General features: G+C 33.4%; 1 protein-coding gene across 1 annotated transcript; it reads right to left on the bottom strand.

Moving 5' to 3' along the window:
- Positions 1-749: 749 nt before the first annotated feature.
- Positions 750-16,134, bottom strand: LOC114309321 (proline--tRNA ligase, cytoplasmic). The gene is made up of 9 exons (XM_082896238.1): positions 15,971-16,134; positions 15,496-15,576; positions 15,296-15,381; positions 14,498-14,593; positions 4,437-4,553; positions 3,566-3,753; positions 2,610-2,673; positions 2,340-2,462; positions 750-2,251 (listed from the first exon to the last, which is right to left on the bottom strand). The coding sequence occupies exons 2-9, from the start codon at positions 15,539-15,541 to the stop codon at positions 2,009-2,011; spliced, it is 963 nt and encodes a 320-aa protein (XP_082752364.1). The 5' UTR covers positions 15,542-15,576; positions 15,971-16,134; the 3' UTR covers positions 750-2,008.
- Between the last annotated feature and the right edge of the window lie 2,340 nt (positions 16,135-18,474).

Genomic DNA, 18,474 nt, shown 5'->3' on the forward strand with positions numbered 1-18,474 from the left:
TCTCAAACTTTCAACTTTCTGGAGAAGTGTGACTTTCTTCGTCACACCAGTTACCTTCGGGACAGCCAAGAGCTTTTGCTCCGGAGCCCCTTGGGTAATAGGGAAAAGAAGTGCATCTTTCTAGGATTTCGCTGGTTCTACCTTTGGGACAGCCAAGAGCATTCGCTCCGGAGTCCCTTGGGTGATGGGTGCTATCTCTACCCTTGGTGATTTCAGAACCACTGGAGTGTAGATTTGTCGCTTGACAGTTGCTTCAGCATTCCTATAACAAAAGAATACGTCAGTAAGTTTCAACTATATATATATTTTTTTTGTTCTTCAAAAGATAGGAGGAGAAATCTGTCCCACTGGGCGTGCCAGAATTTGTAGACACAAATTTTAAAACATGAAGTGTTTCAACACATTTCAAAATTTTATGTTACAAATGTCCACTGTTTAGTTTTTTGACTAAACAGTGTTGATTATTTGAATAGCAGGTTCTTATTTCCGATCTGTATTTCAGATCGTTAATTACACATTTTATACAAATGAAACCTCCGATTAATGAAGAACAAAATAAATAACAAAAGACAATTTTAAAAAAAAGAAATATTTTATTGAAATTATTATGGGTTTTGAACCCTCGAATACAAAAATACAATTCTTGAGTTTGGAACCCTTTACCTATTCATCGCCATTAGCGTAGGCTCTTCAGTTCTCTAGGCTTCTCTTCTTCTTTTTTTGTAATGACTTCTTTAGCTCTCAATTTCTTTCTCTCTCTCTATGATCTTTTCCCTTCTGATTTTCTGATCCCCCGTCTTGTGTGATGGTCCTCATATTTATAGAGGGCCATCAGGTGATAGGAATGCTTCATCTTCAATTTGAATTTCAAATTGAATGATATTTGAATTTCGAATTAAATGATAGCGCCATTTAAATTTTGAATAACAGCGTTATCTAATTAATCGCATATCTGATTAACCGAATTGATCTTTGGGGTTTCATCCTGTGTGGTGTCCTTACTGTAGGCTCTACATGTGTCATCTTTCGTAGGCTCCACGTGTCATTTGAGCATCTTGAATAACATCGTTAAGTTACGACGTTGTTTTATTTATACACTTCAACGGAGCAAGTTAATCATTTTGAGAAGTGATTGCCTACAACAATCTTATCGTAGGCTCTATGTGTGTCATTGACTGTATTTGAAATTTAAACATAAATTTGGTTTAAAATTTATGTGCTAACAATGTCCAACCAAAATTTTAGGATGCATTTAGAGGCTCCCTGAATATGGCAATAAGATCACTAAAATTTGGCAGTTTTGTCCCTTGTATTGATATCAAATGGAGAAGGCATTTTCTTCGAAAGTTGCAACTTCAGATGGAAGTTTAAGAATAGAATTTGGTGTTCTAGCCACTGATTTACAACTAGATTAAGCTTACCAAAACCAGACAAGTTGTTTTCCAGATTCATAATTCTGAGAATCTCAAACATTCTTCAAATAATTTGGTCCAATAATGTTTGAACTTGGAAAAAGGTACTTAATGTTGTCTTTCAATGAAGAACTTTCAAGATTAAAAAAAATGCAGACTTTCAACCAAAAAAGTAAGTTGTAAAAATTGAGTGCAACCCTTAAGCTATCGAAGTCCAAATTTCCAACCTTGCACCAAGAGTAATTTAGCTTTTATAGTGGTCATCATTTGCCTCTTAAATCAGCTATGAACCAAAAAAACTTGCAAGCTAGCTGTCATTCTAAGCATAAACACCACACACACACACACACACACACACACACACAAAAAAAACCAGACAGGATTACTGGGAGAAAAACTCCATAACAAATGGAATACAGATTAGAAAAACACTTCTGAAGTCTGCTGAGTTTTGCAGTCATTGAGAATGGATCCAACCATTCCTAGGTTAAAACAATTTAAGAGGAAGCAACCAAAGTAATCGAAAACAGACAAATACACTAAAGAGAAAAAAGGTTAAGCATTGAAAAACATCATGGTTTCTCACAAAATTAATATCAGAGAAGAGATATAAAGATGTCTAAAAGGATAATGAGATAGCAACTAAAGGGTGTTCTACATTTACAAAAACAAGTAGAAGAGTTTACCGTTCGAGTACTATATGCCCAAGAATTTTGCCAAACCATAGACTTTTCTCCCTTCTCATTCTCAAAATTTATCTCAAACATTTTAGCAAAATTTTGACCCAAGCAATGTGATGTGGCACCTTGTATACCTCGCCCAGTGTTTGGGATGAAGGCCTAGGAAGCAATTGTAAACAAATGATGATATGAAAAGATATACTTAAAAACACCAAGGGAAAGCCAAACAAGAAGGTAATAATAATACCTCAACACTTGTCGTATAAAGGCCACCAGCAAATTTCTCTAGCTTACTCTTCTTACCCTTCACAATAGGTATTGCCAGATATTCTTCATATATTCGTCTATATAGTTCCAATATCTCAAGGACCTAGGGATTAATAATTACATTCCAGCACCAAATTAGAGTTAGAAAGTAAAGCTTCCAATACAACAAACCACTACAAAAGACAAGATGTGAAGCATCAAGCATGACAGTAATAAGGCAAGAAGAGTGCAAATGTGAGCGATTCCATACCTCAGCATCAGCCTCTGCCTTTGTTGCAAAAGCGGTATGCCCTTCTTGCCAAAGAAACTCTCGACTCCGACAATCACAAGAGCAAAAACATACATGCCAAGGTTTGAAATTCACATATCATTTGAACAATGTGAATTTTGTAAACATTCTAGTATAAATATGCTAAAAAAATAAGTACAACCACATAAAGATATTGCTACTTGGAGTGTTAAACACTGATCAACAGCTTTTTGAGCAATATAATCCCAAGACATGCAAACTGCCAGGGAACACATAATCAACACAGGATATCATATCCCTTCCATATCAATGGATAACAAGGGCAAATGACAATTTGTCATACACTAACAAATTGCTTCCCTCTATCGGATCTAAGCATAGGGCAATCGCAGAGTGAGCGGATTTTCTATTATTAAGAAGGGAAAAAAAGAAAAAACTTAAAATGGATGTAAGACTCATTATATAAATTGATTAGGATTTAGGAGCTCTTTTCTCTCCATATCAGCATAACAGTGAGTAAATCATTTCAAGCTTAGACGACTACACTGAGTAATGGAGAAGTCTTTCTTCTGAAATCAGAGTGAAATGTTAGAAGAAATGCTTTCACATAAAATTTTATGGGGATAGAAAGAAGTATAGACATGATATATTTTTCTTTTAATAAGTAAGATAATTAGAAGGGGAGCAACCTTGGACACATAGAGAATACAAAATCTAAAGAAAAAATGTATAACAAAACCAAAAAAAACAATGATGAACACCTTCCTGGCATGGGAGGAAACTGCAATAACAATAGGTTAAATGGAAGAAACACAACTTCTTGCAGTTTTCTAAAGGTAATTGAATAACAATGAAACGATATTGTTAAAAATAGTCAATCAAAGGCTAACAAGTGTGCACTTTCAATAAAATAATCTGATTGCAAAATGGACGCCAACAGGTCTGTAAGGGAGTACCTAATGAATGGAGTAGGATGACTGAACTCCCATCGAACAACATTACACCATTGGTTTAGCTTTAATGGCAAGTCATGGTGCCCTCTTATCCATTTCGAGTAATATGGATACATAACAGTCTCACTTGTAGGACGAATAGCAATGGGCACTTCTAACTCAGATTCTCTAGATTTTGTAACCCAAGCAACCTAAATAAAATTTTTGAAAGAAATAAAACAATATAATCCTAAAAGAGGTGAGAAAGAAAAAAGTAACATTGCTTCTCATCATATATGTACAACAGGAAATACGCTATTAATGAAAAACAGCTCAAGAAATTCAGCAAAACTAGACACCAGCAGACAAATAAACATTTTTTTCTTTTCCGTTGGGATCATTAAAAAACACACAAGACACCACCCTTATATCAACTGAAACTTGAATCCTGTACCATTCCCAATGACAGATCAACTTTATTATATCATACTTGCACCACAACCATACATTACAGAGAGGAGAAAAAATAACAATAAGATAAAACTGTATCACTAAGGAAAAGGAGAAACAAATACATGCTGCAAATCATGGCTCCTAGCATGATACACCTTTAAAATTACTAATAATCCAAAAATACTCTAGAAAAGACAGAAAGCATTCAAGAATTTTATTGATTTGATGAAGGCAGAAAAGAAGTGTAGGCTTTTCCAGTTAGTAAGACGGCTTACACTAGGGCCAAGTTTGGCTATCCTAAATAAGTACACACTTTTTATCTTTTTATCTTTTTTCTATCACATCATCTCTCTAATTTTCTGCACATCTTTTCGTAAAAAGACAAAAAGTGCACTTATTTAGGTCATCTCAAACAACCCCCTAGGGCTATTTGAGTACTCACCTCAGGGGCAAACCCCTCAATGTGATCTTTTTCTCGCTGCAAGACTCCCAGAGAAACAAAAAGAGGGAAATAGCAATTTTTTATCTTCATCTTCTTTATTTCACCATCAAAAAAGGCCTGCACAGTTGACAGTATTGAGATTTGAATAGTAAGAAGAACAAAAGACAAATTACGAAGGGGGAGCATGAACTGAATTAGCTGCATATGATTATTTTGAACATAGCAAAGAAGCAAAATCACATCAAATCTTAGTTGCAAGAATCGCGCAACTAGGTGGCGATTCCTAGCAAGAAACGTGTAAGAATCGCGTTTCTGTGGAGAGAGAAACGCGATTCAGTGCAAGATGGGGTCGTAAAGGGGAGAGAGAGAGAGAGAGAGACAAACAGACAGACAGAAACCCTAACCTTCGACGTCGACATGAGAGGAGAAAGGGCTTCGATCATTTCGTCACTCTCGCGATCGTCTTCGTCACTCTCTCGATCGTCTTCGTCTTCGTCTTCATCACTTTCTCTGTGCTTCTCTCTCTCTCTCTCTTTCTCTTCGTCTCCGCTTCTGCTCTTCATCTCTGTCGTTGTTCTCTTCACACACTCTCTTCGTCTCTAGATAGATCATATATAACATATAATATATATAATTTATCATATAATATATATATATATATAATAAATATAATTTATCATATATTATATATGTAATAAAAAAATATTTAATTATTATTTCTTAAAATATCATATATAATAATAATTTTTGTAAATTATTATTTCTTAACTTTTTAACATATAATAAATAAAATAAATTATCCAATTATTTAAAAGAAATCTAATTAAACCATATATAATAAAAAAATTATAAAATAAAATATCTAATTTTTCTTTTTATTTATTTTAACATAATTTATTATTCCTTATTCATTATAATTTTTTATTTATAATATATATCAATTAAAAATAAAAAAATAAATTAACAATAATACATTATTTAAAAAATATAATAAATAAATAAAATAATTAATGTATATTAAAATAAAAATATTTATAAAAAAACTTCTAATGTGCATTAAAATATATATATATATATATATATATAGCTCCCCGAGACGCTCCCAATCTAAGAAGTTTCTATTATTAAAATAAAAATTAATTATCAGATTTGTTAAAAAATTTTAAAATAAAAGATCTAATTTTTATTTTTTATTTATTTGAACATAATTTATTATTCATTATTTATTATAATAAATAAAATATAATTAATAAAAATAATATATAAGCGCTCCTAATTTACGACTTCTCTAAGTGGCCACGTTCCCCTGCTCCCGCTCTCGCTCCCGCTCCCGCTTCGTGCAACTAAGCACCAAATAAAAAGTAAACTGAAATTAGAGACAATAATCTAAAACTTTAGCACCACAGAGAAACCAATGTAAAGTGATTATTAACTCACCAATTGTTCCAAAAGCTTAAGCTGTTAGGAACTAGGCCCACCAATGTATATCAAACTATCCAACACCCTCCCTCACGTACAACCCCGTCTTGCACATGAAGAGACAAACCAAACCAAACCAAACTCCGCCAGGGTTGTTAACAACTCCGCCAGTCTCAAACCCGGGTTAAGGAGGGTTGTGTGTTAGGTAGTCGACAGCCAACTCATAAATCATATTGCAAATTAATAATAATGACAATTCCAATAACAAAATTTGAATCAAACAAACTCAAGAAACTCTAACCTTGTGCAAAGATTGTTGCCAGTAACTAATGAAAGAGCAAGTGTGTGTTAATTTAATAGTGAATTTACTGAATTTTTAAAATATTTTTTTTCGCAAAAATTATACTTTTTTATATGTATTTATGTTAAGTGTGTAACGCCCTCAAAATAATACATAAAACCCATCACTAGACAAGCAATTATATAAAGAAACCAACCATTTATATTCATCAGAGTAGTTCTTACAATAGTATTACATGTTAACAACAAAAGCAAATGCCCTATGGGCTTACAGCTTTCCAAGTCAACACCTGGTTACACAAAAGAAGAGTACTAACTCTATACAAAATAAGCCCTTGGCTTGATATACATGTAATACAAACAAAATAAACAAAAGAGTCTTCAACTCTCATCATCATCCAAGCTATGTCCTTGGAGGTTGCATACTACCTGTACCTGAAAATGATGTCCCATATAGGGTGAGCCAACGCCTAGTAGAAATATGCTAAACACGGTATGAGCAATAACTAAGACATTAGCAATTGATAAATGTTCAAGTTCCATAAATCAATTCATAATCCATTCCCATTTCATGACCGCTATGTTCATGTTTCATTTCAGTTTCCATTTCTTATCAATTGCACAATTTACATCAACGGCTCAGAACCTAACCAACTACTTATATGAGACAGTGACTCGTATTAGACATTTCCCATTTTTGTAATAGATAAACATACTAGTTGTATCAACATTTCAACAGATAAGCATACAAGCTGTATCCACATTCCAACAGATATGCATATTAGCTATATCAACACTTCCAAAGATAAGCATATGAGTTGTATCAACACTTCCATAGATAAGCGTATAAGCTGTATCAACACATTAACTGACAAGCATATGAGCTGTATCAGCGGAGTCCATCCTCTATCTCCTCCCAGACAATATCCGGTTTAGAAATCTATCCCCTATCTTCCCCTAAACCGTGGAGTACATCCCCTATCTCCTCCCATACACACAACGTATATACACATAGGTCATATACACAATCAATCAATACATAACGTTAATGTATTCTATCAACCGTTATACTCTATGACATATCCAATTGATTAGTTTTAGTTTGCCTATTCATCATACATTGTCTACAACAATCAAAACTATCCTCCACCGGTAGTCCAAGCAATTATTTCTAAACAGATAATAAAAGATCCAACAGATAAAATATCAATATTTTCAAAAGTGAGCGATTAACAAATCCAACTCTACTATTCTACTATAAAATGAGTCAATTTCATTATTTCCAGCTCAATTCCATATAACCACCATTTCTTCAAATTAATCATACCAATTAATTTATACAACCAATTAGGGTTTTCTACCCCATTTCCCAATATTGACCCAATGGTCTATATATCAACAACCAACAACAATATCATTATTTTGAAACTCATAATACACATTCTTGGAATCAAAATAACAAAACTCTCTTCTAACATTTCGAAACCCCAAGTCCCAAAATTTCCAAACTTTAACACTTTATCAAAACAACCAAAAACCTATGTCAAAGACCATAAGAGTGAGTAGGAATCCCTACCTCAAATTCGGAGCTCAAGGAAAGAAGGTGAAGAAACTCAACGTGCTCCAAAACTCAATATTTTCGAATCAAAGTGTAGCCCTCGACGATCAACCCAACTTTTACAAAGGCCAAAGGAAAAAGAAACACTCTAACTAGATCAAACCCTAGAGAGAATGGAGTTTCTAGAGAGAGGAACTCTCAAAATGTCTTTTTAGAAAGCAAGAGAGAGAGAGAGAATGTAAAAAGTGATTTTAAAATGCCCAGCTACCAACTGATATACGACATTCCCGCTCGAGCGGAGAACACAACGCTCGAGTGTCAAGAACAAAAAAACTAGGTCCGCTCGAGCGCAATAAGGCCCGCTCGAGCGCCAAGACACAAGAATAAAGTACATCCGCTCGAGCGTGAAAACTAGTCCGCTAGAGCGTAGATTTCCCCCTCCCAGAACTTACACCAAAAAGTACTACCCGCTCGAGCGCCAGAGTACCCGCTCGAGCGCCACCGCTCGAGCGCAAAGGAACCCGCTCGAGCATGAAAAACATGCTTACAGAAGTTCTGCAGAGCACCAAAATACTGGAAGCGTGCAATCTCCGCTCGAGCGCAAGAAGACCCGCTCGAGCGGACCTCCTAAAAACTGGGCAACAAAGAATTAAAACCAAAGCCCAACCAACCTGTAACAAGTCTGCCCAATACATCCTAAAACTCAATCAAGCGGAATTAAAGGATGACAACAAGGTATACCACCACCAACATCACGGAACCCAAGTCCGGAACGCAACAGAACAGTAAAGGGACAACCGAAATCGCTATAAGTGTGTCTAAAAATTTTAAAAATTACTTAAAATATTAAAAAAAAATTAGCAAAAATAAAATAAAATATGAAAAATAATAAAATAAAATTTTCTGAAAAATATTTTTGGAAAACCAAATTCTGACACGTGGCCATTCATCATTTTCCACCTAGCTGATTATTTATTTCTACTAGTAATTGCTTCTTCTTCTTTTTTAAATTATTATTATTTTGAACAAAAAGAAAAAAAAAATCATTTTCTATTTAATTCAATCACACGTTCCTCGCTAGCTATAAATTCTCTGAAGCTCCAATCTCAGCACCAGCTTGACATACATACACATATATACCCTTCTGACAATGAATCCTACTTTAAATGGTTCACATGAAGAGACAGAGAGAACCAAATAGAAGGAGAAGCAAACAAACAATCAATCAAAGAAGAAAAAACCAAACAGAGATAAAATACCAAATGCTGATAGAGAGACTTGAACCCAAGGCCTCTCAATATGAGCTCTAATACCATATTAAATAACCAATTGTCCCAAAACTTAAGATAATAGGAAATGGGCCCAACAATATACATCAAGATATCCAACAATGATAACCATATTCTGACGCATACAAGAAATTGGGTTCCATAAACACATAAAGCGCCTTATGAAATAAGAAGCACGGATACGAGTACCGATATGGGACATGGACACAACACATGGACATGCAGACACGACGGGCTTGTTTGGTTTGTGTTTGTAGAGTAGTTTTTGAGATAAAAAGTACGAAAACTTGTTTGGTTTGTCTTTTTTTAAAAATGGTTTTGGAAAATTGTTTTGGGGAGAAAGTTTTAAAAAAAGTGATTGATTTGATGTGTATGAGAGAGAGAGTGATTTTGGAAAGAAGCAAACCAAACAAAATTTTGAGATTTTTTTTGGAAAAATTTGTTTGATTTGATTACTCTTGAAAATTTGTTTGTAGAGAATTTTTCCCAAAAACAAACCAAAACAAGCCCGACATTTTCTCTAGAAATGGACACGTTATAGACACTTTGAATAAAATATATAAATATTTATATTTATCTATATTAATATATAAGACAAATTCTAAAGACCCACAATTTTAGACCCAAAAATGCACTCACAATGATGTGGCAAAGGAGTTGGACCCTATATAGTATGTGACAAATCAAAAGTTAACACCTATCATGCACATCATTGTGGGTCAAATTAGGAAAACTTTTTTAGGGGTCTCAAACATTTTTCAATATATAAATGGGCTACACCATTTGAATCTAAGTTTTGAAGTTCAGTGGATTTTTCTTTACCTAAAATATCCATGACAAATGTATTATACCCAGTTCAGTTGAGTTATATCTTTATTGATTTCAAGGTTAGTTTATGGAAATACACATTAGAGATAAGCATACCTTATACCAAATTAGTAACTGAAATAGTTTCTCAATTTCTTATGCCTGTAACTGAATCAGTTTCTCAATTTGTAATCCTGAAGCACACTCTGACCCGTGACAAACCAATGATCTCTCCTTCCCACAAACACAAATCTTATTAGTTGCCAAGACATGAAGGTGGGGGATTCACATCAGCAACGACCTTGACGATATTGGCAACATCGAGGAGGACAAAGCCAGAAAGAATGGGGCAACAAATCATCCTACACCAAGGAAGAGTTTCACCCATCTAGCTTGGACTTCTTCAACATACAGTTTCCACAGGTTGAAGAAGAACTGGCCGCATTGGACACTCCCACTTATCGCCACGACTATAACTTTTCTTTTTGTTTCACTAAGTTTTAGTTGTTCTCAATGTACTATGTCAGCAGCTTCGTTGCATTTGAACTGGGTTTGCTTCTTAAATTATGAATAACATAGGGTATGTTGCTTTATCATGCTAATTTGCAGCATGATACAACTATATGTAATGCATATGGAAATTTTATACAATGTTTTTATTAAGAATTTAGACAATATGTGCATATAAACAAATATACATATGGAAAAAAAAAAAATTAAATGCCTGCCTGAATTTTGTTGTTCAAATTGGCAACATGAACAAGTTCAGATATATAGATATACGTGAGCATAACAATCTGTTACATATTTGGGATTTAATTGTTTTGGGTTTTTAATTATTTTTAAAATTTATATGGTTTTGTATTTTTTAAAAATAATAATAAATAAATAAAAACAACCACCACCAGTTGGATATATGAGTTTTGAGTTGTGATATGTTTGTTTGTTTCTATCTTTGTAATGTGATATTGACTTTTGGGATAGATGTTTGGGTGTGTGTGTGATAAAGCCTTAGGAAAGAAAGAGGAGAGAAGAAAAGAGGGGAAGAAGAAGAGGGTCCTAGACCTAACACAATGGCCACAGCCTAAAAACTCAATATCTCATTGGTCCAAGCTGGAGTATAAAATGTAAACCCTAACATTTATAAGTCAAGAAATCTAATCAAAATAGGAAACTGAATCCTTATTGAATAGGAAAGCAAATATTAGTAAAAATCATAACCAAACTAAAACTCCTAATTATGCTATAATTAAAATAAAATACAAAGATAAATTAAACAATAAATATTAAAGACAAAATTAGAAAATATCGTGCACAAATGTTCCACGTAAATGTGGGTTGGGGAAGTTAATTTTAGTTTAATTTATATTAACATAGTTGACAATATAATAGTAAATGCACACACGTGTGTGCCAACCTTGCAATATATTATAAATCCATATGAAAAACACCCATATTATTTCAATCACATTGTGGATATATAAAAACACAAATAAATAACAACTGATGAGACAAGTGGCAGCATAATACTAAAGTCTATAAACGGAATGGCAAAGATGCTCCTAAGACTCAAGTTTTCATTTATTTATATTTATGTTTTAGGGTCAAGGGTATTTTTATAATTTGCAAAATTTCTGGAGCGCGTCTCAATAAAGGGTCGTTGGGTTGACCCATGGGTCTTGGTATTGATTTAATATGTTTGAGTCTTATTTGGTATTAAATAGGTTTTAGAAATCAAAGATTTTGTAGTAGTTTTAATAGTATCCTATTTTGGTCCTAATTGGTTAAGGAATTCTTCTAGTCCTATATTAGGCAATATATTGCTTCTAATAAAAAAACAATCAGAATTTATATAATTTTCAGAGTTTTGAGCCTCTTTAGTGTTTGTGTGATGCAACCCAACCCTAGGGTCCCGTTTGTTTTCAGAAGTAGAATGGATGGGATTGATAGTGAGGGGATTAAGTAAAATTGTGTTTGTTTTGATGATAGTAGTTAGTGTAGGGATTGTTAAATTATTTTTATATAAAATAAATATAAAATAATAAAACAAATATAAAAAAATACAAAAACATTAAACATTAATGTTTTAAAAAAAAATACCCAACATGTAAAAAATTTAAAAAAAATAAAAATAAAATAAAAAATTTCAAAAAAAAAGAAAATAAATAAAATAATGATTTTTACTTAACAAAAAATATAAAAAATTAAACATTAATGTTCATGTAAAAATGCTCGACATGTAAAAAATAAAATAAAAAATAAATAAAAATAAAAAATTTCTAGTCCGTCGAACTATTTTTCTAATACCAAGTCCTAGAGGCCCATCCGAATCCCATCTGCAAGGCCTATCTTAAGCTGTTCAGCTTGCTAGTCCCTTCCTCAACTCTGTAAACAAACAACACATTTAATGGGGCCCACAGCTATCCTAATCCCAATCCTCTCCTTATACCCCAAAACAAACGGGGCAGGTGTGATGCCTAAAGGATTTGGTCCTAATTGGTTAAGGAAATCTTCTAATCCTATGTAAAGCAATATATTGCTTCTAATAAAAGAACAATCAGAATTTATATAATTTTCAGAGCTTTGAGCCTCTTTAGGGTTTGTGTGATGCAACCCAACCCTAGGTGTGATGCCTAAAGGATTTTAGGCGTAATTCCTAATTTTCTTCGTCTTTTTTCTCTTTTCCTATTGCCTCTGTTCACAGATTACGACTTCCAACCCATAAACAGTCGTTCTTCTGTCACAAATTCTTGTTTCCTGCCCAAACCATTCATAACAAAACCCTAACCACCCCTAACTTTATTTCACTAAACCTAAACCTAAGTTAGCTTAAAACTTGCTTCAAACCTGCGTGTGCTGCATCAACAACATTATCAAGATAGCAAACACACACAGCCACAAAATAAAAATTCAAGAACTAATCATCCATGGCATTTTTCATTTATTAATCGTTTAGAACTCCATAATTCCACCATTTGACATCATATAATTCCACCAAAAGTTCTCTAGTTTTATGCTATGATATGAATCTTATGAGCCATTTTTTTAAAAAACTTCTCAAAATAAACCCTTAGTCTCTTTTTTTGAAAATCACAAAATGACCCAACGTGTTCTATGATGTGTCCGAACATGTCCAATACATGAAACATGTCTGATATTCAAAAAAATTCAGACACCTTTTGGGCATGTATGTGATGTGTTTGTGTCCCTAATATATTAACAAATCTATTGTACATGCTTCATAAATCATGAACATATAATATCCCCCTACATAGATAATCAAGACGATAGCCACTAAAACGATGTGCTTTGTGCATGTAAAGCACTCGAATTGTCCCAAACAACAAAATAATAACAACAATAGTGATAACCATCAACCTTCCAGAAGAGAAGATGTTAACCCAAAAGGATCGTCTTGAGGGAAAAAATATATGAAAGACAACATTTATGGTTAGAAATTAGGAACCTGAAAGATTCAAGAATAGCAGCAATGGTAATAGACGTATTTGTCAGGGGACATCTCATTTGGTGTCTTGGTTGGAGAATAGGCTCTTTTTGGTTCTTCGTAATTAGGTTACGGAATTGGTGGATCCGGATGTGTTGGCCTTTGTAGATTTTGTGGACGATTTGATTTCTTAGTTTTCCGGTCTGCTGTGGGCTGTAGTTTTTGTTTTCTTTGCATCTTCTTGATACTTTTTAATAATATCTAACTTTATTTATCAAAAAAAAAATGGAGTGCAAAGTGAGATGATTTAAATCAATTGAAGGAAAATTGGAAAGAATAACACAAGTCGAAGTTTCCATAATTATTTATTTAAAATTATAGGTTCCACAGAGAATAAGAAAACTATGAAAATGCATCAATTGAATAGCATGATTGTGTTCAAATTCTAAGTTTTAATAGAATGAGAGGATATGCAACTTGCAAGTCAAGTTGCACAGCTGAGGAGCTGATGGTTAGTTCTAATAATGCCACTAACAAGCCACGTAACTCACTACATGCACTTTTTTCTTTTTTGGTAAGTCAAAAAAAAAAAAAGAAAAATTAATAGGAAAACTGCCAAAGAGGCACCACCCTTGTACAAAATGAAAACAAAGCAACAGAAAACTATCCTCTACACTACCCCCCTTCTCAAGACTCCATAGAGTCAACAATCTCCAAAAAGAGGATCAGAAGAAGGGGTTCACCTTATCAATGGCCCAACTAGACAAAAGACTCAAAAACTTGCTCCTTTTAACATGCACTAAGGTCTCAATCCAATCAAAAGACTCAGTTTTTCTTCTGCAATATACACCACATCAGGCATAAGGGTGCCATCTCGCACACCTGAACTCTTGTTTTGATCATTTTTATACATCTAAAAAGTAAAATAGCTCCAATGGTGATCTCTGGAAAACCCAAAAACACCAAACAAGGTAGCATTGGTCTCCTTAACTCCATCACCACCCCACAATGAATAAGGCGGTGATCCACTGACTCCCCACCTCCTTGCACACACAACATTAAATTGGCAGGATATTTCTTCTGAATAGATCATCAATTGTAAAAATTTTCCTTTTGCTTCCACTCCGCAACAAACGCAACCTTAGAAGGGGCTTTGGGTTTTCAAATTCCTCTTCAGTACATATGCTTAAAGTAAGAATCTTCACAGTAGAAAAAACTAGCCAGACAACTCACTAGTCACTACATATACTAATTCCCATATTGACATTGTCCATGGCCTCAAAATATAACAACCAGAGATATCATAATAATATTCAATCATTTCACCACTAACGACCACCTGCAAAAAGTCAAAACAAAAAACATGTGCATAAACCATCTGCGTAAGAAAGTATACATGTGAAATCCCCTAGGAGACAACCCTGGTGGCTTAGGCCACATTCCCCACAAATAAAGAGACTCAAGTTCAAGTCTCCTCAACTTACCTATCGAAAAATATATATGCATGCAACCATATGTGCGCACAAATAAATGAAAGATAGAGAAGACTGAATGCAACACTCAAAAAAGTAGTGTTTCCAAAAGAGAAAGGAAAACTGAAATTTTGTCTTTAGTTGAAGCATAAACTCAATGATTTCGTAAATAATAATAATAATAATAAAAATCCTTCATTGCATCATTATTCATTACGAGCACCCCTATGGCCAGTGTATGACAACTATAAATACCACTATATCCACAATTTGCAACTACTGGACCGCCAGAATTTGTTTAGTCAGGTACTAGTGCATATTCGTGACATGGACACTTCAAATTCTGTTAGGTACCTTGGATGGACACAGCATTACTTTCTTTACCATCAAGTTACAAAAAGAAATGGGATTTTTTTTTCTTCTGTGCTTCTTAGAAAGTGATTTCCAAAATTGCAACCAGATTTTTCAATTAAGTTATAATAGAGAGATGTCAACAAGTTTGGTTACGCAAAGCTTCTAATAAGTGCAAAAGAAAAAATACTAAATTCAACAGAAAATGTAATTGATACCTCGGAGTACCATTCCCCAAAATTCTCATCCTTCTCGTAGAAAAGCCCAAGCCCAGTCTCTTTTTTCACCTCCTTCTTTTTCCCTCCTGAAACTCTCAAGATTTAGGATTCAGGTCAACAAGAATATGCTATCTATCACAGATGAAGACGATGCAACTAATTAGATCAGTGTATGTGAGAGGTAGGAAAAAGAATCTCACCACTCTTGGCACCAACATTAGTTTTCTTAGCATCATTGGAAGCCATATCCTTCGATTTATATGAAGGAGACACCCGATAGCCTTTTTAGAAGAAGAAAAAAAAGTCACATCACATCCTCCATTACAACTATAGTTTCTGAATAACACAACACAATACATGCATGGATACGCAAATTTAAAACCACGGTACGTACAGATCAACATAAATTGAAAATGAGAAACAAATAGGATCAATTTACCACATAAACAAAATACGCTAGGTGGGGATCGAGGGGAGAAAGAGAGGCAGAAAATGAATAGATTGATAGACAGATATACATACAATACATGCATATATTCATATTTATATAAAATTTAAACGAGAAAATGTAGAGCAAAAAAAACAATGAGGAGTTGATATCAAGGGGTGAAGGAAAGAAACTTAAAATTGCCTAATATTGTTCTCCCAATCACAGAAAGAGACTGAGAGTAACACCTATAGCAATGGCTGAATTTGCAGCTGAAACAGATGGTGGAGGAGGAGGAGGAGGAGGAGGCGGCGGCGCAGAAACAGAGTAGAAGCTAGGCTAAGCTATTATAAGGGTTTGGCAGTTTGGGGATTCTTTCAGTCACGCAGTCAACTGCGCTTAAACGGCCCTTTGTGATCTGTTAATAATAGCTTATCACTCATAATTATAAATATTTATATTTGTTTTAGTTTTTTTTTAATATATAAATTATATTTTTTAAGAATTTTTATAAAAATAATTTAACAATCTTATTACTAACTATAGTGTATAAGAGAAGTTGAAAAGGATACTGCAGTAACTATACACAGATTGTATTTATAATTATTTGTATGAGGGGATTTTAAATGCTGATTAAGGGATTTTGACTAAATTAATAAATGCAGGCATGTGGAAAGACATGTGGATTGAGAAAACTTAATAAATTAGTCAATTAGCCAAAAAGTTACTAAATTAGCCAAAAAGCCAACAACTCATACCAAAAAGTCAAAGATTGTCTTTTCTCTCTACTTTTTGCACATCTTTTCGTAATTAGTCAAAAATTCATCCCAAACATACAAGTTTTTTTTACCTATCTTTTTAGCCAAATAGCCAAAAAGTTACTAAATTAGCCTGTTCCCAAACGAGGCATAAATGTCTTTTTTTTATTATTATATTATATTAAAGTTTAATATTTTGATAACAATCATATTTGTTGGACTTTTCAAGAATTTTTTTTTATACTTATTGTTAATGCATTAAAGTGTTATTATGAGAGATAATAATCATATGTGTTGGCACTTTCAAGGAATTCATATGTGTTGGATTTCAAAGAATTTTTTTTATGCTTATTCTTAATGCATTAATGTGTTATTATGAGGGTAAGACTTGGGAGTTGGGAGAATTAATACATGCTAAGATTTTATTTATTTTCTAAATAAAAAATCATAAAATTTAGATTGGGAAATTGAAGCTCCCACAAGACTTTGGGTTAAAAACCTCCTTTTACTTAATATATAATATAGATTAGAGCACTGTTGGGGACCCCAGTGGGGGATGAGGTGCTTTTCCCATATTTAGTCAATTTATCATCTTAATTCTCAAATTAGATTTAGTTTGGACGGAATTCTCAAATTAGGATAAAGTATTATTACAAATCACGCTTTCACTATTTGGGATCGAAAATTTGATGAACAGTGAAAGCACTATTAGAAACCACGCTTTTAATTAAAAAAACGTAGTTGCAAACCACACTTTTAACATAAATTTTTTTTCTGAAGAAAATGTGGTTCCAAACCACGCTTTCACTGTGCATGTTGTTTTTTGAAGAAAGCGTGGTTCTAAACCACGTTTTCACTGTGCATATTGTTTAAGTTTATTTTCTGAAGAAAACGTGATTGTGAATCACGCTTTCAATGTTCAGTAAAAGAAGCGTGGATTGAAACCACGCTTTCACTGTTCATTTAAATTTTTTTAATTTTTTTTATTAATTTTTTTTTTCTGTTGTCATTGTTTTGGTGATATTGTAATTCATTAAAAAAAAATTTTCTTTTGTCTTTATTTTGGGTTAGAAGGTGTAATTTAGAAATTTTTTTTTGTCTTTACTAAAGCCGTTTTATGTAAAAAAATTTTGTTTTTTGTTTTGGATTAGAAGGTGATAATGTAATTCATAAATTTTTTTTTGTTTTACTAAAGATGTTTTCATATTAAATTTTATTTTTTTTCTTTTGTCTTTGTTTTGGGTTAGAAGGTATTATTCATAAATTTATTTTGGTTTCACTAAAGCCATTTTTATTTAAATATATATATTTTTTACTTTGTCTTTGTTTTGGGTTAGAAGGTGATAATGTAATTCAGAAAATCGGTTTAGTAAAACTGTTTTCTAGCCGTTTTCATTAAAAAAAAAAAAATTGTTTTCCTTTTGTCTTTGTTTTGGGGTAGAAGGTGATATACATGCTCTACAGTCCGAAACACACCCACACACTGTGTAGTTCGACGAACAACGACGAAGGGTGAGACGAGAAGAGCACCGCGGAGTAGGCCAAGAAGACGAAGGCCACTGCGAGAGCGGCAGCAAGAAAGAATAAGAGGAAGATCTCAAATTTTGGTGATGTATTTTTTACATACGAATGGTACTTTTTCCGTTTTTTGCTATGTAATGTAACTTGTATGTAATTTGAATTCTGATTACGAACAGGAACTTATGTAATGTAAATATTGGGTTGGAGTTGATGTTATTGTGATTCAATTGGTTTCGCTTATTTCATAAGACTGATGTTGTGCAATGAATAAATAAATGTAAAGGTTATTTGTTTTATTCAATTGGTAGTGTAGTTTTTTGTAAGAATGAGAACGTTATTTGTTATATTCAATGAATAATGGTTACTGTAGACACCCCATTTTTTACCGTCCTCAAGACTTGGACGTCACTGCTTGAGCACTCGGTGATCATCCATGTTTGTGTTCGTCTTGAGTTCCCGGAGGTCTCGGCTAC

The sequence above is a fragment of the Camellia sinensis genome, chromosome 11, assembly GCF_055761805.1.
Source record: "Camellia sinensis isolate YWXY chromosome 11, ASM5576180v1, whole genome shotgun sequence".
NCBI classification, from domain to species: domain Eukaryota; kingdom Viridiplantae; phylum Streptophyta; class Magnoliopsida; order Ericales; family Theaceae; genus Camellia; species Camellia sinensis.